Genomic DNA, 23738 nt, shown 5'->3' with positions numbered 1-23738 from the left:
ACAATTCAATGACAGCTGTGCAAGCACCACACCATAGGGATTGCTCAACCCTGTGACTCAGCAAGACCCACAAGGACATGTCTTGACCAGTATGTTTCCAGGGTCTTGAGTTAAGAATATAAAATAAGGGACAGTGGCATCACGAGACTGCCTCTCTCCTCCCCCAGCTAAGCTGAAGGCAACAAGAACACTGGGAAAACAAAGACTTGAACTGAGGAGACTGGTCCCAGGCTGGGAAGGAAAGTCAGCCTCCGTATTAAGAACTATAACCTTCCTGCATCATCCAGTGGGGTGAGAAAAGCTGTTAGATGAATCTCTTGCTTAGTCTAAAGGTGTAGGATTTAGAATACAAGTTTACTAGCTAACTATCTCTGACTTTTAGGCCTACCTCTTATAATCACTTAAAATCTACCTTTCTGACTTAATAAACTTCTTTTAATGTGATGCCAATCTTAAAAAAAGGATCCAGAGGTGATCCCAGCAATTACAGTCCGGTATACCTAACTTCAGTACCAGGTAAATTGGCTGAAACTATAGCAAAGAATAGAATGATTGGACACAAAAATGAACACAATTTGTTGGGGAAGAATCAACAAGGTTTTCATAAAGGGAAATCATGTCTCACCATCTACTAGAATTCTCTGAGGGGGACAACAAGAATGTAGACTAGGGTGATTCAGTGGATATAGTGTACTTAAATTTTCAGAAAGCCTTTGTCAAGGTCCCTCACCAAAGGCTCTTAAGCAAAATAAGACAGCATGGGATAAGAGGGACGGTCCTCCCCTGGATCAGTAATTGTTTAAAAGATAGGAAGCAAAGGCTTGGAATAAATGGTCAATTTTCAGACGCGAAAGAGGAAAATAGTGGTGTTCTCCAGGGGTCTGTCCTGGGACCAATATAGTTTAACATATTCATAAATGATCTGGGAAAAGGGGTAAACAATGAGGTGACAAAATTTGCAGATGATACAGAACTACTCCCAATAGTTAAGTCCAAAGCAGGCTGTGAAGAGTTATAAAGGGATCTCACAAAATTGGGTGACAGGGCAACAAAATGGCAGATGAAATTCAATGTTGATAAATGCAATGTAATGCACATTGGAAAACATAATCCCAACTATACATATAAAATTATGGGATCTAAATTATCTATTACCACTCAAGAAAGAAATCTTGGAGTCATTGTGGATAGTTCTCTGAAAACATCCACTCAATTTTTAGTGGCAGTCAAAATGGCTAACAGAATGGTGGGAATCATTAGGAAACGGATAGATAATAAGGCAGAAAATATCACATTATCTCTTTATAAATCCATGGTACGCCCACACCTTGAATACTTTGTACAGATCGGGTCACCCCATCTCAAAAAAGATATATCGGAATTGGAAAAGGTACAGAAAAGGGCAAAAAAATGATTAGGGGTATGGAACAGCTTCTATATGAGGAGAGATTAATAAGACTATGACTTTTCAGCTTGAAAAAGAGACAACTAAGGGGGATATGATAGAGGTCTATGAAATCATGACTGGTGTTGAGAAACTTAATAAGGAAGTGTTATTTACTCCTTCTTATAACACAAGAACTAAGAGTCACCAAATGAAATTAATAGGCAGTAGGTTTAAAACGAACAAAAGAAAGTCTTTCTTCACACAATGCACAGTCAACCTGTGGAACTCCTTGCCAGAGGATGTTGTAAAGGCCAAGACAAAACAGGGTTAAAAAAAGAGCTAGTTGATTTCATGGAGGATAGGTCCATCAATGGCTGTTAGCCAGATGGGCAGGGATTGTTGTTGATCAGAGACTGGGTAGGTGACAGGCTGTATCTTTGCTGATTACCTGTTCTGTTCATTCCCTCTGAAACTCCTGGCATTGGGCACTGTTGGAAGACAGGATACTGGGCAAGATGGACCATTGGGCTGATCCAGTATGACCGTTCTTATGTTCTTATTTTAATGTTTCATCCTTACCAGTGAGTTTGTCTAAAGTGCTTGGGAAATCTGCTCAGGTTACAAAGGCTGGTGCATATCCACTTTCCTTTGATGAAGTGGCAAACTAATTAATAAGTTTGCACTGTTCAAAAGAAGGTCTAGAGCAGTGCAAGATGATATATTTCTGGGGTACGAGGCTGGGGGCTTGGGAGACTTGCTGATGTTTCCCTGCGTAAAGTTCATGAGTGGCTTGGAGAGCATTCATGCAACTTAGCTAGGTGTGTCTCTGTATGCTGGTGGCTGAGTGATCACAGTGCCTGGAGGGATTTGCTGCTTGTCACTGGCAAAGCACTGTGAGAGCCAGCCCAGGCTGGAGAGTTAAGGGGGCACAGTGATCCCACAGTTCCAGGTTGTACCCTGGAGATCCTGTCATGCAGTGCAACAGCTTTGACAGGAGAGACTGAGGGTCCCACATCAGAATACCTGTAGTGCAGTGGTTAAGGCACTCACCTGAGGAGCAGAGACCCCTTTGCTTATCAGACAGAAAGGGAATTGAACTGAGCTCCCACACGTCCTGTGTTGGTGCCCTAACCACTGGGCTAAAAGGTATAAGGGAGGCCTCTCCCTTCAGCAGTTTTGCTTGGTGCACACCTACCAGATTGGGCCCTGCAGGTGAGATAGGTGAGGCAACACCTAATTTCTCCTGGTTGCAGAATTCCCTGGGCACTTAGATGTGATATAGGTGCCCAAGTGCCTGCCTGGGACATCTGTGCACATGCCCACTGGCAGAAAATTAGGCCTTTAGGGGGATTTTTACAGCAAAAATGTGGCACCAAGTGCCTGCATGGTCAGGCAGCAGTTGAGTGGAGATTTTGAGGAGCTCAATAGTGCCTAAATTTTGTGGATGGCTTTAGTTCAAAAAATTAAACTTTATAAACTGTACTTTTAAGTGGCTAATACTCTTACTAGTTACTTTTTTACCTGTGCATCTGATCTCAGCTGCTGCTGTGTTAGAGCTATAGAATTTAAGACCAGAAGGGGCCATTATATTATCTAGTCCAATCTTCTGTATATCACAGGCCATCAACCCCACCCAGCACCCACACACTAAACCCAACAACTGAAATGAGACAAAAGTAAATGAGACCCACAGGAGATTAGATTACTATTTGTCATTGGCAGAGATTAGGAGGGAACGAGGTGTATCAGTGCTCTAGGCACCTGCAGGGGGTTTAAGGCCAGAAAAGACACCAGGTCATCTGACCTTCTGTCTGTCATCAGCCAGCCACCCCTGCACCAAGACCAACAACTGTAGTTAGACCAAAGTCTTACATCCCTTAGGACACTAAACTATTGTGTGCTACAGTCAGAAAATAGGTGAGACCAAGGTAAGGACACAAACCTGTTCTGGGCAAAGCACCCACTTTAGGAGTTATGTGGGGAGCTCAAGCATGTGGGTCCAGCTGCCCCCACCCCTGCGGGCACTGTGAGGTGTGTCAGTCTATCACCTGGCCAAGGCTGTCTGTCAGTTTCTTCCCCTCTCAGGGTCCCAGGAGAAACAAACAAAACCGTCTGCAGCCAGCAAACGAGGTTAGATAAAAGCATAAAGGAACAGAAAGACAACCTGTAGACAGCTTCAGTCAGGATATTGGCCTCTCTACTTTAGAGGACCTTGGCAGTGTCATAGTCCACCCCTTAGTCCACTGGGTCTCCAGTACAAGTATCAGTCTCTTTCCCCTTCTTAGCCCAGCAGATCTGCATCCTTCTTCCATGACAGCAGAAGCTCTGTTAGCTCTCAGCCTCCCTCTGGGAGCTGGGAAGCACAATGGCCTGTTCCCCTCCCAGGGTTGCCCCCATCTTTGTTTTTTGGTGCAGCAGCCTCATCATACGTGGCTCTGCTGCCACAGTCTTCATTCAGTTGTAGTGCCCTTAAGGAAACGCAGCCAGGCTTTTTCAGCACTATTCCATTTCCCTGACATTCTCATTGGTTCCATTAGGGAAAAATCTTTGATTCCAAGATGATTAGATTTTTCATAAAGAAACTTTCTTTCCACAGAATATTGTCCATGATGCCATAGAATAACGGCCGATAGAGGCACCACCTCGATGTAGATGCTTTTCTCGATGCTGATCTGCATAGGGGCTATTTGGAACAAGGCTAGTACGGATGTGGTGCACTCTTCACACTCATAGTGAACAAAAGTCATGTTGATTAAAATATCTCTCTTTTACTAGGTGGAGAGTGTCTCCTATTTCTCTCACGCTTCCCAATTGTTCTTTCGCTTATGGCCGGCCCTGCACATAAAAGCCCTTTGCTGGAAGAGCAATACAGCAGAGCACAAACAATCCAGGAAGTTTTTGGAGAGTGTCGCTGACAATTTCCTGGTGCAAGTGCTGGAGCAACCAACTAGGGGCCGTGCTTCTCTTGACCTGCTGCTCACAAACAGGGAAGATTTGGTAGGGGAAGTAGAAGTGGGTGGCAACCTAGGCAGCAGTGACCATGAGATGGTCAAGTTCAGGATCCTGATGAAAGGAAGAAAGGGGAACAGCAGGATACGGACCATGGACTTCAGAAAAGCAGACTTTGATTCCCTCAGGGAACTGATGGGCAGGATTCCCTGGGAGGCTAATATGAGGGGGAAAGGAACCCAAGAGAGCTGGCTGTATTTTAAAGAAACCTTATTGAGGGCACAAGAGCAAACCATCCCGATGTGCAGAAAGAATAGCAAATATGGTAGGCGTCCAGCTTGGCTTAACAAAGAAGTCTTTGGCGAACTTAAACGCAAAAAAGAAGCTTACAAGAAGTGGAAGCTTGGTCAGATGACTAGGGAGGATTATATAAACACTGCTCGAACGTGCAGGGGTGAAATGAGGAAGGCCAAAGCACAATTGGAGTTGCAGCTAGCAAGGGACGTGAAGGGGAACAAGAAGGGTTTCTACAGGCATGTTGCCAACAAGAGGAAGATTCGGGAAAGTGTAGGCCCCTTAAAGAATGAGGGAGGCGACCTAGTGACGGAGGATGTGGAGAAAGCTGAGGTACTCAATGCCTTTTTTGCCTCTGTCTTCACAGACAAGATCAGCTCCCAGACTGCTGTACTGGGTGGCACAGAATGGGAAGGAGGCAAACATCCCGCAGTGCTGAAGGAACGGGTTCAAGACTATTTAGAAGGATTGGACATTCACAAGTCCATGGGGCCGGATGCAATGCACCCGAGGGTGCTGAGGGAGTTGGCTGAGGTGATTTCAGAGCCATTGGCTATTATCTTTGAAAGCTCGTGACAACAGGGGGAGGTCCCTGACGACTGGAAAAAAGCAAATATAGTGCCCATCTTCAAAAAAGGGAGGAAAGAGGATCCGGGGAACTACAGACCGGTCAGCCTCACCTCAATCCCTGGAAAGATCATGGAGCAGGTCCTTAAGGAATCCATTTTAAGGCACTTGGAAGAGAGGAAGGTGATCAGGAACAGTCAACACGGATTCACCAAGGGAAAGTCATGCCTGACCAACCTGATTGCTTTCTATGATGAGGTGACTGGTTCTGTGGATGTGGGGAAGGCGGTGGATGTGATATACCTTGACTTTAGCAAAGCTTTTGATACGGTTTCTCACAGTATTCTTATCAGCAAGTTAAAGAAGTATGGGTTGGATGAATGGACTATAAAATGGATAGTGAACTGGCTAGAGCATAGGGCTCAACGAGTAGTGATCAATGGCTCCATGTCTAGCTGGCAACCGGTCACAAGTGGAGTTCCCCAGGGGTCGGTCCTGGGGCCGGTTTTGTTCAACATCTTTATTAATGATCTGGAGGATGGGGTAGATTGCACCCTCAGCAAGTTTGCGGACGACACTAAGCTGGGGGGAGTGGTAGATACCCTGCAAGGTAGGGATAGGATACAGAGTGACCTAAACAAACTGGAGGATTGGGCCAAAAGAAATCTAATGAGGTTCAACAAAGAAAAGTGCAGAGTCCTCCACTTAGGAAGAAGGAATCCCATGCACAGCTATAGACTGGGGACCGACGAGCTGGGTAGCAGCTCTGCAGAAAAGGACCTGGGGGTAACAGTGGATAAAAAGCTGGATATGAGTCAGCAGTGTGCCCTGGTTGGCAAGAAGGCCAATGGCATATTGGGCTGCATTAGGAGGGGCATTGCTAGCAGGTCACGGGAAGTGATTATTCCCCTCTATTCGGCATTGGTGAGGCCGCATTTAGAATATTGTGTCCAGTTTTGGGCCCCCCAATACAAAAAGGATGTGGACAAGTTGGAGAGAGTCCAGCGGAGGGCAACAAAAATGATTAGGGGGCTGGAGCACAGGACTTATGAGGATAGGCTGAGGGAACTGGGCTTGTTTAGTCTGCAAAAGAGAAGAGTGAGGGGGGATTTGATAGCGGCCTTTAACTACCTGAAAGGGGGTTCCAGGGAGGATGGGGCTAGGCTGTTCTCGGTGGTGGCAGATGACAGAACAAGGAGCAACGGTCTCAAGTTGCAGGGAGGGAGGTCTAGGTTGGACATTAGGAAAAAGTTTTTTACTAGGAGGGTGGTGAAGCACTGGAATGGGTTACCTAGGGAGGTGGTGGAATCTCCATCCTTAGAGGTTTTTAAGCTGCAGCTTGACAAAGCCCTGGTTGGGATGATATAGCAGAGGTTAGTCCTGCTTTGAGCAGGGGGTTGGACTAGATGACCTCCTGAGGTCCCTTCCAACTCTAATATTCTATGATTCTATGATTCTAAAGGGTTTCAGGGGACCCATGCGTCATGGTCATTTCTCTTTCTCTTCCTCCTTTTAATGTACATCAGCCCTAGTCCCTCTTGTGCAGATGGATTGAGGAATCCATCTTCACAGGGGGGATTGTGGTTGATGTACATTGTATATGTACATGTCCATGTCCATGGGTTCTTTTCTCCAGAACAGCGTGGGAGACGTGGTCTACCACATCTCTAGCTATGTTTTGAGCGGCGGTTTTTACGTGGGGTTTAATAATCTCTAGCCCCCTCCTCAAAAGTGATACGTCTTTTCAAAAGAGGCTATGGAATATTCCTCCCACACCAGCCCCGTACATCATGGGTGTCCCATGATATCCAGGAAGGACGTATCCAACCTGGCCTTTGTAATAGTTGCTGTAAACAGTGGGGTCGCCGTAATTTTTTAGGGTCACCTGAGTGTTTTGCTTTCTAGAAGCCTCGCTCTCTCCAGGAACGCAGGTGCAGCTTGATTATCACCTTGCCAAAGCCAAATGTGACGTGTCTCTTCTGTTCCAAGAGTTGAAACCCCCTGTAATGTCTGCTGAGAAGGAGATTTTTTGGACGGTGCACTTGGAGCCCAAACTCAGAATATGAGCTAGCTCCTCGCCATAGAAAATGTATAAACAACACTGGTGGATTTAAGTCTAACTCTTCTACCCACTGGGTCACGGTTCATGACCACCTCAGGTGCTCTGGGGTGACAAGCCACAGTACTGTTCATATGATCCAGTAATTCAGGTATGGATGAGTAATAACCTCGTCATAGGATGAAACTCCATTTCTTATTTCCAAAGGTGATTTCAAAAGGGGTGTCTTCATTGATACTGTTCCAGCTGTGTGGGTATTGTATTTCCACTAACCCCAGCTCCCAGGCACCTGCGAGATCCAAGGGCTTAATTAGCTGTATGGTAAAGTTTGAGCTGGTGTTTTGGGTAAAAACCCCAGAGCTGTCATTGCTGGGCAAAGTGATGTAAAAGCTGCTGTTGCTCATTCCTTTTTTTTTCTCTTTGCAGGAGTAATCATTTTCTTTTGCGTCTAAATGTCACTAAGTTGAGAAGCTTCCACCCAACTTTTAAACTTATCGGGCCACTCCAACCATTTCACCAGTAGCTGCTTTTTTCTCCCTTTTCCTTTCTCCACTAGAACTTTTTCAATCCTGTAAATCCTGTCCTGTTTGGGGTTTACTTTTTGTAATTTTTCAGAGTAAAAATATACAGTAACTGTCTCACCTTTGTAATCTTTTATTTGATAGACAGGTCTCTGGCCCTTGGATAAGGCTTCATCCACTATAAATATCTCATCGGTAAACATTTATTCAAAACATTTTTTAAAAGGTCCTTTGGTTTTAGATAGTCTCATGTGGTTGCCTTTTCTAAAAGGGGGCAAAAATCGGTTTTATTTTAAAACTGTCTCCGTAAACCATTTTCCACACCTTCAGAGAATTTGAGGGATTAAGCTCAATGGATCTGGTATGTATAGTTCTGTGAAAACTTCAGTTGTAACTCTTTATAAACTCAGGTAGCATGTCAATGTAGCAAAAGGTGTTATGGGAAGTAAAATATCTCCACATCCTAGATTTTAAAGTTCTGTTAAATCGCTCCACAACCCCTGCTTTGACTTCACTATTAGTAACAAAATGGTGGACATCATGCTACTTTAACCATCTGCTTAAAGGTTTGTTTAAAAATTCCTTTTCCCTATTGGTTTGTAATTTTTGAGGCATGCGACCTTCGCTGAAAATATCTTTAAAGGCCTTGGATACTTCATCACCTGTCTTCTTTTTTAGGTCTAAGGCCATAGCATATTTGGATAGAATGTCTATTGCTGTTAAAATGTACTTAAAACCACTGTTTACCTTTCGAGATCTGTGTCTCAGACATGAGCAAAAACAGCTGATGTATGACAGATTTACTCCCACAGGCCTACTGATGTGTAGGTTCTCAAAGGCCTCTAGAAAGGCATCATTGAGCTGTCGAGAGATTTTCAGAAAAGAAAAAGCTGTAAACCCCCACCGCCTGTTTTTAGATTTACGTGACCCAGGGTTGATTTCTACGCCATTACACCCCATCATCAACTATCACCTCTTATTGTTCATTTACCTGCACAGCAACTTCTCCATTTACCTCACGAGCGCTAGGTTTTCGGGGTTGTGGTGAGGCACATTCATCTACAGCTGAGCCAAGGGGCTCCCTTCAGCCACTCCTCCCTCCTTGGAACTGTTGCTGATGTAGCACTTTCTCCACAGGTGGTCAAAGGCCCTTGGAGCTATAAAAAATTCTGAAGTTCTCATGGGGGTGGTGAAGGAGTTCATGTTTCCACTCAGTGTTTCTATGATTTCTGAAACATTCTTGACATGAGAATGGCTTCTTCTGTGCTGGGACTTCTGGGGGGAGGTGCAACTGGCTGGCCAACTATCAAGCTCCAGAGATCAGGGGGCTTCCGGCCTAGAGATTCCAACTGATGCACGTTTTCCTTCTGGGATGGCCTAAGGGGGCTGAAATCCATTCCAATTGATAGAGAGTGGTGGTCTGACACCCACTACAATTAGTAGACGGTGGTGGGAGGTATTCTCAGAGTCGTGATATGACCCTCTTCTGGTAGGGTCAACTGACCCCGGAACCTACCCCCGATTGGTCAAATCTGCTCTCAGGGAGGTCCTAAGGGGAAAACCCACTCTAATTGGTGGAGGATGGTGGGAGGAGTTCTTAGAGGGGTCACAAGACCCACTTCTGGATGGGTCAGCCTGCCCCAGAACTTCTCCCAGTTGGGCAAATCTGCTCACAGGGCGGTCCTACGGGGATGAAACACTCCAACTGGTGGAGGACAGTAGGAGAAGTCCTTAGAAGGGGTCACATGCCACTCACTTGCTTCCAGTTAGGTGTCCATTTTGACCATGGAAGTAATACCCCAGGGGGTGGGTCTTAAGGTGCTGAGGACATTTGCAGGAAATGCAAGACATGCACTCAGGGTGTTCAAAGGAAAACTCTGCCCACTAAAGCTGTATATCTGGAGAATATCACCAATGGAAAACGTTTGGATCTGGTATACACTGATTTCTTGTCTTTGGAAGTGGAATGATAGGAACATATTAGTAGTGACTGGCCACTTTACATGGTATGTGCAGCCATATCTCACATGTGACCAGAAGGCCACCACAATCGCTCAAGAAATATTTTTCAGTGTAAGGATTCCCGAGTAGGATACACTCCAGCCATGGCCAGGACTTTGAGAGTCACCTTCTGAAGGAGGTGCTCGGGATGACAGGAGTTAAAAAGTCCAGGATAACCCTGTATCACCTACAAGGTGACCTTCAGCCAGAGAGGTTTAACTGAATTCTGTTAAAGATGCAAGGGACTTTATGTCCACAGTAGAAGAAAACGTGGAACCAGCACATTGTATTTTTGGGACATGCCTAAAATGCCGTAAAGAACAATGCTACAGGAGTCACCTCGTATCTCTTGATATTTGGGTGAGAACCCAGATTACCCATAGTCTTATGCTTTGGGGTTTCAGAGGATGGAGATAGCTATGACACACATCAGTCATAGGTCTCCTGATTCAGAGAAAAGGTGCAGGATGCTTATTGGTTAGCTACAGGTGCAGAATGGGAGAACTCAGACAGTTACAAGCATTGGTATGATGCTAGAGTGTGTTTGCATGAGCAGGGCACAGAGTTCTGTTGTGAAATTTGGATGTTGCTGGCAAACAGAAGATAGCTGACAGATGGAAGGCAATACCTTACTTGGTGATGGAAAAACTGGGAGATCCGCTGGTCTACAAGATTAAATCTGAAATGGGACCAGGGCAAATAAAGACTGTACATAGAAACCTAGTACTAACTGTGGGAAAATTAATAGGTGCCCCCTATGGAATGGGGAATGACATGAGACTTGGGCAACAAAAAGGTGTAAGAAAGTCACCACCTAACACGTGCAGTAGGTATCCTAGTGTGACACACTGCACCTCCCATGATCACCCTTATAGTTTAATTGTGTATTGTTCAATGTAAAGTATGTCATGTAAGATGTTTCTAGAATGCTCATGACATACTGAATATTGTTGTTATAGTAATATGTTTGTTGCAATGTCATGTGTATGGTTATGAGGTTTCGCTATGTGTTATACCCAAGGATATGACTCATGGCTTAAAACATACCCAAGCAAGACTCTTTGAGCAGAGGGGCAGTTCGCACCTCATTAGAGCTTGTATAGAACAACCCAACTCAACATTCCAGGAACAAAGGACTAGCCTAGACGACAGCAAATGAATCCACAAAGGACCTCAGTGACTCAGGACATGGAGGGAACCATACACAGACATTGTTTGTCGCCTGATCCTGAATCGGGGAGAGGGGCGGGCAAAGCTCCAGGTGGGAGAAGGAACATTTTAAAAAGGAGAAACATTTTGCCCCGCACTCTCTCTCTCTTCTACCTCCATCTACAAACATCACCAAGCAACTAAAGTGCTGATAACAGGGGGAGGGCCTGGCTGGAGGCAGACCAGGCAGCCTGTGGTGAGAATTATCTGAATATGTAAGGTTGCTGAAAGTGTTAAGCTTAGTTTTGAATGTAATTTGCCTTTTGTTTTCTCTGAATCAAATCTGACTTGTTTTCCTCTAACTTATAATCACTTAAAATATTTCTGTACTTAATAAATGTGTTTGTTTGTTTTATCTAAAGCAGTGCATTTGGTCTAAGGTGTGTTGGAGACTCCATTTGAAGTGACAAGGCAGGTGCATATTAATTTTTGTTGATAAATTGATGAATATATGAACTTGCAATGTGCAGTGGGCAGCACTGAACATTATAAGACGGCAGTTCCTAGGGTGCATCTGGGACTGGGGATAGTGGCTGGCATCATCCTATTGCATAATCCCATGAGTGGCTGGCTAGAGACACTCACCCACTGAGTTGGGGGGGCAACTTTCTTGCTGGTGGCTGAGCATGAGCTGCCCAGGAGGGGGAGTTCACACAGCAAAGTAGAGTAAGACTTCTGAACTTATAGGCTATGAATCTATAAAATGGGCTCCAGGAGCGGGTGACTGGGGTGACACAGCGTTTCACCAATCCAAATTGCAGAAGGGAACATCACACCTGTGGCTAACCCACCCTTATACAGCATGTCTGAAAGTGAATATGAAAAAGAGTACACTAGTATGGTGTATCTTAGAATGGAGACCAGATTTTGGCCTCAATCTGCCTGCCCCAGTTAGAGCTCCACTTCTTCAGCTCTTCAACCCTATGGTGGAAGCATTTCAATCTCTCTCACAAACAGATGTTGGTCCAATAAAAGATATGACTCCTCCCGCACCTTCTCCCGACTTGTCTCTCTAGTAGACACACCTACGCTGCCCAGGTGCTCAGCAGATGGAGCTGCTTTGCCAAAGGGATCAGTTGTGGCTGGCTGTGGGTTCTCATTCAGGTCAGTGCTGAGTGCAGGGGTAATGAAATGACTGCGTGAGTGAAGGGCAGCAGAACGGTACTTACCCTGCCCTGACTGAGGGGTCACCCTAAGCTGAACCTCACTGGTTAAGCAGGGGCTAAAGTTAGATAGATAGATTAGATGTTCTGCTGATGTGGGTTTTGCCTAAAGAGTCCTAGGCAGCATTTGACCCTCCCCCTGCAGTGTTTAGAGACAGCTGATTGGGCTCAGCGGAGAGCCCTTGTTTCTGTTCAGTGGTTACTCCAGCTGACATCACGGATGAGCTGGTCTAGGATCTAACCTTAGACCCGGCATGGGGAGAGTGTTGCAGTAAAAGACAATGAAGCAGCAGTAGCACAGTAGCAGTAGCACAGAGGTCCCCCACTACCCGCTGAAATCACCAAGAGCTGGGCTAAGTGGGGGATCCAGGACACAGCGTCACAGAATTGGAGCCAGCAGACAGCAGTAGCTGTGAACAGCAGCAGAGACGAGCAGCAGCTGATAGAGCAGCAGCAGCAGCATTGAGCCGGTTGCAGAGTCAGTGGCAGCTGCGGAGGCAATGCTCAGCACCCTCCGCCGTTTCAGGGATGGGAAGTGGACCCATGTGAACACATCTCTGCCCTCAGGGACTTCGCTGGCCGAGGACAACCAACTTTGGATGGGTGCAGCAGAGGGAAAGGGGAGTGGTATGCTAAAGGGACAGTCATTTGTCAGACTTTCGCACTGCAAGGTGAGAAACTGAGTCAAAGCACTCTGCCCAACGTACTGTGGGTGAGTGTTCACTTATGGTTACATGCTTTCCAGTTATGGTTGTGGTGTTTTTCCTATTTAATTCTGGGGTCCTTTTAATGCAAGTTTTCTTTTGCTATACACAGACTCGGTGCTTGTGAGAAGGCAAGTATTGCCTCTGAGAGGCGCCCAGGGGTGTTTAGTTTCCCCAGATTGCTGGTGAGGCTCGTTCTGGTTCTGTTTTGTACTGTTAAGTGTCAGGGGTGGAGATGCTGTGATATGCACTAAGCATGTCTGTTCTCAGCTCCCCTCCCACGAGGGGCAGGACTTATACACATGCCAGCTCACGTGGGGGGCCAGGGACAGGGGTTCACATCCCTTCAGGGGGACAGAGCCCCCAGGATCCTGCATCACATGGAGGAAGGCGGATCAGACCCCCTTAGAGAGTTGGGGCTCCCCAGATCCCAGTCCACACACACAGGGGCTCAGACCCCCTCAAAGAGACAGATACCCCAGATTCTGGCACACACATGGAGGCAGGCAGAAGGGCTCAGCCCATCCCAAAGATGCAAGGTCCCCCCAGATTATGGCTTCTCCATGAAGGGGGAAAGGGTACAGATACCCCAAGAAGGGAGATGCCTCACCCAGATCCCAGTTCATATGAGGGGGAGCAGGAGGAGTCATTCCCTCATAGAGGGGTAGAGGCTCTCCAGATCCCAGCACACACACACATCCCTGCCCTGTGCTCCTCAGGCCCTTCCAAAGCATGACTTTAATTCCCAAAGTCACACATGGAAAACCAGGAAATGCAAAGTTAGGGTGACATTTCCCACACAACCTTAACTCTGCCCGGTTGGGTTGGCAACAGGAACTGGGAACATAACAGCATCCTCCTTATCCTAATCAAACCTGTCATTGTCTCTGTGCCCAGCACCACTCCACATCAGAACTCTTATTATACAGTCCAACAGATTCTCTCTGTGGCCTGGGTCTGGGGAATTGGTCACCTCAGCCATCCAGTCCATGCACAGGAACCAGCTGGGGTGTTTAACTGGACGCTAGGATTTATTTCTAATTTTATTCATTATTTGCATGGAAGCTGACCCTGCATTATACACCCAGAATATTGTAGATTAATTCCCTTGATAAGGATTCTGATCCAGTAGCTCCAGGGACTAGAGGGCTGTAGTTGAGGGAAGAATAATCTGATTTATTTAAATGTTTACCTTTCTTTAGCGTTGAGATCCAGCTCTCCTCACCTGGGTCACTCACCGCCCCGTCCACACACACAGCCGACACTCGGAATCTGTACCGTGTCTCAGGCCTCAGTCCATCAATGTGATAAGATCCAGTTCTCTCTCCTGTCCTTCGTTCCAGCCATTTGTCTTCCTGCTCAGACCTTTCACCTCCAGCCTCCTCCTTATATTCCACCTTGTACTCCATTATACTGACCCCATCTCCAATGACACTGGGACTCTCCCAGGAGAGGGTGATGGCAGATGATTCTACAGTATCTGTGACAGGCTTCCCAGGAGGGCTGGTAGGAAGAGTCTTCACGGTATCACTCACGTCGCTGCTCTCACTGAGCCCTGGTTTGCTCACCGCAGCGTATCGGAACTGGTACTCAGTGTTTGCACGTAGCCCGGTTACTGTGAAGGTCTCTTGTTTGTTATTTACATTCACAGCTGTCCAGTTCTCCTGCCCTACAATTCTGTACTCTACCCGATAGCCGGATATCGCAGCCCTTCCATAGACTGCTGGTTTAAACGTGAGCTGCACATGGTCATGTCTGATTCCATCAATCAGGGGAGGAAGAGGTTTTGATGGAGGCTCAAAGCTGGTGCTGACCAGCTCTCTGTTTTCACACAGGTAAATGGAAGCTCCGGGATTGTCCTTCTCTGGAACAGAGGCCATAATGAACCGGGTCTTCCCATTAGATTTATTGACACGAGCAAAGTCAGAGAAGGACTTTACGGCTTGTTGTGCTTTTCTTCTGATCTCTTCTTCCTCAAACCACTGTTTGGATTTTGGTTTCTCCCAGGCAGAACTGGCTAATGCTGGATCATGAGTTTTCTTCATCAATTGTCTCTGCAGCCAAAGGTTCAATTCTGATAAATAGGATTCCTCGTTGTGCAGTGAAGTGAGTGCAAGAGAGACAACGAAGTCATGGCTGGGGCTGAGAACTATTCGTTGTAGCTCGCTCTGGGAGGATACGACTTCCACCCCCTCTAGATCAGCTAGGTAGGAATTGACAAAATCCATTTCTTGCTGTTTCTTACCCAGAAATTCATTGAGTTGATGGGCAGCAAATGGAGACTGCTCCTTGTTGGTTATAATGTCCACCAGGTCCCCTTCCTCTGCTCCGCCTCCCCGGATAGCGGGCAAGGTTCTTGCTAGCTCTTTTTGGAAAGTCTGTCTGTGTTGCTTACACAGATCTTTGAATTGCTGGATTTTCCTCTTGATTTCGGGGAAGGTTGAGGCAATTGGACTCTTCACCATGTCGTTGCATCGCATGTCTAGCTCTGTCAGTTGCTCCAGGGCGGTTTGAACATCAAAGACCAGTGCTGTGCTGATGTCACGCACCAGCTGAGCAGCTTTGGAATCCAGTTTGGTCAGCGGGTACAGCCAGACTCTCACTGGTACGGCCTTCTGCCCCTTGTCACCCAGCAGCTTTGGGAGGGTGGAATATATTTTCATGGCCTCTTGGTAAGTAGCTGGATTGTTCTCAAGAGCAAAATCACCATAAAACTTACAATTAAATTTTTCAGCTTGTGATTTTTCCTTGTCATCCATTTTGAGAGCTCCTTCCCCTTCGATGGAGACCAGGGGTATCTTTTTAATCATAACCTGGAGATTTCCCTCTATCTCTTGTACGTTCTCAGAAGAAGAAAGTTCCCTATCAAACACAAAGAAAGCCTGAGCCCCGTACAGCACAGCCGTGACCACATGGGTGGCCGTGCCTTGGTCAAATACTTCAGGGCGCCCTAAATGTTTCATAGTCAGCTGCTCAAACTTTGTTGTTGTTGAATACTGCAGAGTAACTCGGGCCTGATGTTGAGAGTTCTTGGTGTCATTTAAGTTTTTGGCAGATCCATCTACTTTAACCAATCCCCCCAGAAAACTGGCCTTCAGTGATGCTGTGACATTGAGAGCAGAGGTGTCCGATGCAATGATCTCAAATTCAGTGTTGGGTTGTGGTTTTGTATCCACATTGTTTTGAAGTGTCTCCAGGTCCCATAAAGTGAACCCTGGAAAATCACAGATAGACATATGGTTAGTGACAAAAGAGAGAAGAATCTGATATGGTGACATATTTGTTCTCAAGGACTTTATCTGAAATTCAAATGCAGATAATAAATACAGAAAGTAGAATTAAGAACATAAGATCAGCCACACTGGGTCACACCAATGGTCCATCTGGCCAAGTATCCTGTCTCTGACAGTGGCCGGTGCCAGATGCTTCAGAGGGAATGAAGAGAACAGTGCAAATAATAAGTAACCCGTCTCCTGTTGTCCATTCTCAGCTTCTGGCAGTTGGAAGTTTTGGTGCACCCAAAGCATGAGGTTGTGTCTATGACCATCTTGGCTAATAGCCTTTGATGAGCCTATCCTACTGGAACTTACCTAATTCTTGTTTTGAACCCAGTTACGCTATGGCATATGAATTCCATGGCAGTGAATTCCACTGTTTGACAGTGCGTTGTGTGAAGAAGTACTTCCTTTTGTTTGTTTTAAACCTGCTGCCTATTAATTTCATTGGGTGCCCCTACGTCTTGTGTTATGTGAGGGAGTAAATAACACTTCTTTATTCACTTTCTCCAAACCAGTTGTGATTTTACAGATTTCTGTCATATTCCCCTTTAGTCGTCTCTTTTCTAAATTGAACAATTCCCGTTCTTTTAATCTCTCCTCATATGGAAGCTGTTCCATATCCCTAAATATTTTTGTTGCCCTTTGTGTACTTTTTCAATTCTAATATATCTTTTCAGAGATGGAGCAACCCATGCTGCATGCAGTATTCAGCTGTGGGCATACCGTGGATTTATATATTGGCATTGTAATTTCTGTTTTACATATCCTTTTCCTAATGATTCCTACCATACTATTAGCTCTTTTGACTGCCACTGCATATTGAGTGGATGTTTACAGAGAACTGTTCACAACACCAAGATTTTTCTTGCATGATAATGGCCAATTTAGACCCTATGATTTTGTATCTATAGCTGGGATTATGCTTTCCAATGTGCATTACTTTGCCTTTATCAATATTGCATTTCATCGGCCATTTTGTTGCCCAGCCATCCAGTTTAGTGAGATCCCTTTGGTATTCTAAGGCTGAAACCTTACCCTCAACAGCCTCCTTACTGTTTTCATTGCCTTGGGCTTGGATTTCTGCTTTCGGAAGATTCAGGTTTTGCTGCTCTTGGGAATAGTTCCTTCACTGAGGTCATCTCTGTTTAGAGCTATAGAATTCTTGTTAGCAACTGCCCTAGGTAAGGTTGAAACCTCACTTAGTTATAACCCCTTTTATCTCCATTGCTGAACTTTTCTTTGGACTGAGACCAAGCAAGTTGAATTTTTTTGTTTGGTTTTTTTTTTTGGAAAACTTGAAAATCAAAACCCTTTAAGCCATTGACCTTTAAATAATTAGTCAGTTTCAGAGTCCTGGGTCCAGTTGAACTAGGCTCACCCAAGAGGGAAGAGGGGAAAAAGAACTTCCAAATCCATCAACGTCCACAACTTCTCCTCTGCTCCTGGTCCAATCCTCCCTGCCCAGTCTTCCCTCTCCTCCACTGTCTTTGCCACTGATATTCTCTACTCCACGCTCTCTTCCACACTTGGTCCATCTGACCCTCTCTCCTATCTCAAGATCTACTCTCCCAGCATGGGGGGGGGGGGGTGAATAACTGTGGAGCTAAGATGATGTCTGATGCCATCACATTGCTCACTCTGCTGGTGTGTTATACCCCTTACCTCATCCAGTGTCTGTCCTGTCTTTGAGACACAGACCATCTGCTGCTGTGTGTTTGTATTGTGCCTAGTGCAACGCGGCCCCACGCTCCACTGTCTCTGCTCCTGTTCTCATCCACCCAAGTGTATCTGGCAGAAGTCCCACTACCTGGCTGACCCGCTCCACTAAAAATTTACATTCTCCTTCTACAGCTCTGCCATCTCCCTGGCCAAGAAGCACTGCTTTGGCACCCTCATCAGATCCCACACCCACAATTCCAGGTGGCTCTTTAGGCCTTTGATTCTCTCCTTAAACCCTCTCTCTCTCTTTGCCCCTCATTTCTCTCCATTCAGGATTCCCTTTGTCAAAGAAGAATTGACAAGGTCTGATAGCACCTCTGCCTCCCTTCCCTGTACCTTCTTCTGCCATCACCTGCACCAAGGCCTCTTACATGCTTTCCTCCTCTGATCCCTCCAGCGACCCCAGCAGCTCCTTCCTATCCAACCTCCTGGTCTTGGCTCCAATCTCACCCCTTCCTTCATCTTTCTGCTCTCCCTTGGTTCATCCTACTCACTTTACAAGCACACCTTAGTGTCTCCCTGTAGCAAGGTGCTGTGGCCTTCTCAGAGCCTGGGTCCGAGGACGGGCCACGATGCCCCTGCTGGGCAGATCAGGACACTGCAGGCCACAGACCACGGGAGCAGAGGGGCGGGGCCAGGACAGGATGGGGAGGTATAAAAGGCCGGCCTAGCAGCTCAGTTAAGGGGAAGCTGCTGACAGAGAAGGATGTACCTTCCCTGAGGGTGTGGTCTGGGCCTGACACAGGTCCTGTAGCTGTGCAGAGCAAACACCCCACCGACCGGAGCCTCAAGGGCCTGCCAGGGCTGCTGGGCCCTGGTGACTGGGAAGAGCTACCGGAGGCTGCTGACTGGGAGGGACCTCCCGAGGCCAGCCACGACCTAGAGGAGCTGCCCATCGCCTGGCACCTGCCAGAGCTGCCGGAGCCCTGTGTGCTGGAGGACCCACCAGGACCCTGTGACCTGGAGGAGCTGCCATCCGCTGACGGCCCTGAGGAGTTCCCGGACCTGCCGCCGGCCAACGGTGAGGGACTAGTGGGACTCCCACTAGCCGTCTACCCCGGCGACTCAGAGGAAGACCCCTGGGTCCAGGTACCCAGGTTCAGAGTGGGAGGAAGTAGCCCAGGGGCAGCCAACTACAGTTTAGCTGAGCTTGTGGTTGTACCAGTGTCAGCCTGTTGTGGCTGGAGCCCTGCTGACCCAGTGGCAGAATCCTTTTGCCACTGGTAGGGCCCTGGGCTGGGACGCAGTGGAGTTGGGGGGCCTGCATCCTCCTCCCCCTTTTTCTAGCCACCCCGGGACTGCTTGTCGCCTCGGATCTATTGCTACCGAAGATACTGAGCCGGGGACCCATAGACGCCTTGCCAGCCCTGTCTGCTTGAGAGCTGGGGCTACTGACTACTTTGGCTGCCCCGCCCTGCCTGAGAGCCCGAGGGTTATAAACTACCTACCAGCTCTGCTCCGCCTAGGGGCCAGGGAATAAAGACTCACCAACCCTAGATTTTTCCCACCATAGACCAACGTGCTGTGGCCTTCCTCGGAGCCTGGGACTGAGGAAAAGCTGCAACCCCCGCCACTGGGCTTGGACGCACACGTACAAACCTCAATAAAAAATAATCCGTTCTTTGCCAGCCTGTCAGCTACAGCCCTGGGCCAGATTCATCCCAGCACTGGCCCTGCGGCTGGTGCAGAGAGGTGACTCGTACACTCAGGGCTGCCTTAACTTGTGCCCTGCTTCAGTGGTTCCTATGAGCCATTGCAGAGATGTAAGAATGTCCCAGCCACGTCTCCCCCAAGCCCAGGCCCGTAGCACTTCAGGTCACCCCTTCTCTCATGCGCCCAGGCACTGAGGAACCATGAACAGAGCTGCCCTTGTCAGATTGTCTCACGTGTTATTGTTTGTGCTTGCAGACTCCTTGTCAGCTCCGCCCCACTTGGGGGCCTAGTGCTGAAGACTCATGTGAACCCACTAACTTTCTCCTTTTTGTAGTGGGGGGCCCAAAACTGGACACAATACTCCAAATGCGGCCTCATCAATGCCGAATAGAGGGGAATAATCACTTCCCTCGATCTGCTGGCAATGCTCCTCCTAATGCAGCCCAATATGCTATTAGCCTTCTTGACAACCAGGGCACACTGCTGACTCGTATCCAGCTTCTTGTCCACTGTAACCCTCCAGTCCCTTTCTGCTGAACTTCTGCCTAGCCTGTGGTCCCCAGTCTGTAGCTGTGCATGGGATTCTTCCGTCCTAAGTGCAGGACTCTGCACTTGTTCTTGTTGAACCTCATCAGATTTCTTTTGGCCCAATCCTCCAATTTGTTTAGGTCCTTCTGTATCCTATCCCTACCTTCCAGGGTATCTACCACTCCCCCCAGCTTAGTGACATCTGCAAACTTGATGAGGATGCAATCCACCCCATCCTCCAGATCATTAATGAAGATTTTGAACAAAACAGGCCCCAGCACCGACCCCTGGGGCACTTCGCTTGTTACTGGCTGCCAATCAGAAATCGAGCCGTTGATCACTACCCATTGAACCCGATGATCTAGCCAGTTCTTTAACTTGCTGGCAAGAATTATGTGGGAGACAGTATCAAAAGCTTTGCTAAAGTCAAGATATATCACATCCACCACTTTCCCCACATCCACAGAGCCAGTCGCCTCATCATAGAAGGCAGGCGAAGTTGAAGGCAAAAAAGCATTGCCACCCCCTGCTGCAAGACTGAGATACAGCTGATCCACATGGCCTTTGCTGAGAGGGTGGGTGGACAGGCCTTTGCGGGGGCCAGGGGTGGCACAGGGCAGTCAAGCAGGATGGGGGTGCTGCAGGGGGCGCAGAGGGGTAGGTGGAGCTAGAGGGTACTCAGTGCTGGTACTTGGGGGGAGCCAGGGCGGGAGGGTGGGGGGGTCCAGTGCTGGGTTGCAGGTTGCGGGGAGGTCTGGCTGTCTGCCTCATGTTGTTTTTATCCCTGGGCGGTGCAGCGCAGTGATCCCAGCACCAGGGGGAGGAGCCCAGGCACGTCACTGCGCAAGCACCCTTAGCACATCGCTCCATCCCCTGGGCTTTAATCCTCAGTTCGTAGTTTTTTGCCACCCCCCAAATTTTGCAGCTCTAGGTGACCACCTAATTTGCCTAGTGGTTGCACCAGCCCTGAATCTGTAGATACTGCAAGGCAAGAAGGAACCTACAGGGCCCTGAGTCGCAGGGAAAACGTTGAAGAAAGCTCTCCAGGTGGGGGAGATACTGTAAGCCCAGCTGGGACCCTTTTGTGATTCCTCTCAAGGTTGCAACCCACAGTTTGGGAAGCACTGCCTTATGCTACTTCTGTTTGCTGTGAGCAGCACTTCCATCCTTCTGGTTGTTTGGACCCACAGGCTTGGTGTCACCTTTGACTCAGTCCTTTCCCTAGACTCTCACATCCAGCCTGTGTCTTCCTACATCTTCCTACACAACATCTTCAGATTCAGCCTTTCCTCTCATTTGGGGCTGGGAAGAGAGTGGAGTAGAGTCACCTGGCCAGTTGTTACCCAGTGCTGCGAGAGACCAGTGGAAATCTGATATTTTAGGCAGGCTCTTGGACCCAAAGCATTGGCCCAGTGCTGCTCAATGCACAGACAGAGTGCCTGCTTGTGACTGACGGTGAGTGTCCCGGGCAGAGAGCTACAATAGCAAAGCTGTAAGGCACTGAAGAGGGTAAGAGGGGACTCAGTGCTGCACCAGTCTTGTTTGGACCCCAGAATGTGAAAATCTGGGTGGGGCTGCAAGCACTTTGGAGAATAGTATTAGAATTCAAACTGACCTCGACAAATGGGTGAATTGGTCTGAAATCAACAAGATGAAATTCAATAGAGACGAATACAGAGAACTACAATTAGAAAAGAAAAATCAAATGCACAAAGAGCTACATAATGGGGAATAACTGGTGAGGTGGTGGAGCTGCTGCAAAGGGTCTGGGGGTTAGAGTGAATCACACATTGAATGTGAGCCAGCCGTGCAATGCAGCTGCAAAAAAGGTCCCTATCTTTCTTGGACGTATTTACAGGAGTCTTGTCTGTAAGACACAGGAGGCAATTGTCTGTTCTACTCTGCACGGGTGAGGCCTCGGCTGGAGAACTGTGTCCAGTTTTGGGCACCGCACTTTAAGAAAGACGTGGACAAAGAGGAAAAAGTCCAGAGGAGAGCAACAAAAATGATAAAAATTGAGAAACCCGACTTAGGAGGAAAGGTTAAAAAAACTGGGCAAGTTTAGTTTTGAGAAAAGAAGACTGAGGTGGAGACCTGAGAACCATCTTCCAATATGTTCAGGACTGTTATAAAAAGGACAGTGATCACTTGTTCTCCATGTCCACTGAAGGCAGGACAAGAAGTAATGAACGTAATCTGTAGCCAGGAAGGGTTAGGGAGTTAAATATTAGGGAAAACTTTCTTCCTACAAGGGTAGTTAAGATCTGGAACAGGCTTCCAGGGAGGTTGTGGAATCCCTGTCATTGCAGGTGTTTAAGAACAGGTTGGACAAACACTTGTCAGGGATGGGCTAGGTTTACTTGGTCCTGCCTCAGCACAAGCAGTTGGTTTGGATGATCTCATGATGTCCCTTCCAGCCCAACATGTATGTGATGCTGTGAGATAGGGCTGTACTCCAGTGCTGGACTGGTGGGAGTTCTATTAAACTGGGAAATCAAACATTTCGTTTGTACACCGCTCTTTTCTTGCATGTCAGAAGGGCCACCATCCCAATGCACATACATCCTGCCCCATCCAAAAACCCCACACCGTGACCCCTGTGTTCATGTGCTGGGCTGTTTCCATAAGTGTTTAAGGGCCAGTTGTAATCAGCTCACTCTCTGCTATAAAGTGGTTCAGGGTGTGTCCCTTTCCTTCTTTCCCTCCCCAGTTCAGGGACTACCAGCATTACCTGGAATGAGGGTTTCATTACGGCAGTCATACAGCATCCCCAGCTGGAAAGGGCGGCCTAGAGCAGGCATCTCAATTGTAGCATGTGACGCAGCCATGGTTGAATGTCCAAATGCTTTCCTCTGTGTCTCACCTGCAGGAAATAATAGGAGTTAAACTGAAGCCCATCCGGAACCAGATTCAAACACGGCTCTTTGGTTGCCGATGTCAAACCTTTCCTGACCAGGTGCTCTGGTGCATCACAGTAACACACAGATTTGTGAGGATGACATTGCATCATTTCAGGGACACACTCAAGTGCATCATAGTGGAGCTCAAAGGAGCATGGAAAAGGGTTCTATGGACGGGCTGCATTTTCTCTACTTAATCCCATCTTTTTCTTATTACTATTTGTGTTGTTGTAGGGCACAGGGGCCCCATTAATGGACCGGGACCCCACTGGCTAAGTATCGTACAAACACAAAACTAACCTGCCCCATGAAGCTGACAGTCTAAGTGTAGGACAAGAGACAGAGACAGACACACAGGGGAGCACAAGGAAACCCTGAGACGACACTGGTCAGCAAGATGGGCAGTGGTCTCAGCACGCCAGCTGCTTCACCGTCGTTATGTTTTCTGAAGGCCTCATCGTCTGCTACGACTCACATTCCATTGTAGATCTCGGCTGCCGTTCCTTAGTTCTCCAGCAGCACCAGCTTTGTCCCTCTTGTTTCCCAAGGTGAGTTAGAATACGACCATCCAAGATGGATGCCTAATGTTCATGGCCCTGCCACATTCACGCTTCGTTTTAGTAAATGTCCTGGTCACAGCATTTAAAAACCTTGAATTTCACAGTTTCCGGTATTTAAATCTTAAATGTCATGATGTTGTAACAAAGCATGAATATATATTTAAAAACAGCAAAATATAACCATGTAAAGCCCATGATGGCCCCTCCGCAAGAGTGCTGACTCCCTCCATACCATGCCACCCTTAC

General features: G+C 47.4%; 1 protein-coding gene across 1 annotated transcript; it reads right to left on the bottom strand.

The window, feature by feature from the left end:
• Positions 1 to 13190: 13190 nt before the first annotated feature.
• Positions 13191 to 22860, bottom strand: LOC137149596 (stonustoxin subunit alpha-like). The gene is made up of 3 exons (XM_067543106.1): positions 22764 to 22860; positions 14047 to 16068; positions 13191 to 13225 (listed from the first exon to the last, which is right to left on the bottom strand). The coding sequence occupies exons 1-3, from the start codon at positions 22858 to 22860 to the stop codon at positions 13191 to 13193; spliced, it is 2154 nt and encodes a 717-aa protein (XP_067399207.1).
• Positions 22861 to 23738: the final 878 nt, after the last annotated feature.

Source organism: Emydura macquarii, unplaced genomic scaffold (assembly GCF_026122565.2).
Source record: "Emydura macquarii macquarii isolate MOO-44397 ecotype Brisbane River unplaced genomic scaffold, CSIRO-AGI_Emac_v2 contig_778, whole genome shotgun sequence".
NCBI classification, from domain to species: Eukaryota; Metazoa; Chordata; order Testudines; family Chelidae; genus Emydura; species Emydura macquarii.
The sequence above is the reverse complement of the archived record's forward strand: the minus strand, read 5'-3'. Positions and strand labels throughout refer to the sequence as shown.

What these genes read in the sequence shown, in the direction of transcription:
- LOC137149596 (XM_067543106.1), bottom strand. Translation starts at nt 22,860, where the DNA reads ATGGCTGCGTCACATGCTACAATTGAGATGCCTGCTCTAGGCCGCCCT. An exon ending in TAATGAAACCCTCATTCCAG is followed by an intron (nt 16,069 to 22,763) that starts GTAATGCTGGTA and finishes GTGATTTTCCAG; the next exon opens with GGTTCACTTTATGGGACCTG. An exon ending in GATCTCAACGCTAAAGAAAG is followed by an intron (nt 13,226 to 14,046) that starts GTAAACATTTAA and finishes CATGTGATGCAG; the next exon opens with GATCCTGGGGGCTCTGTCCC.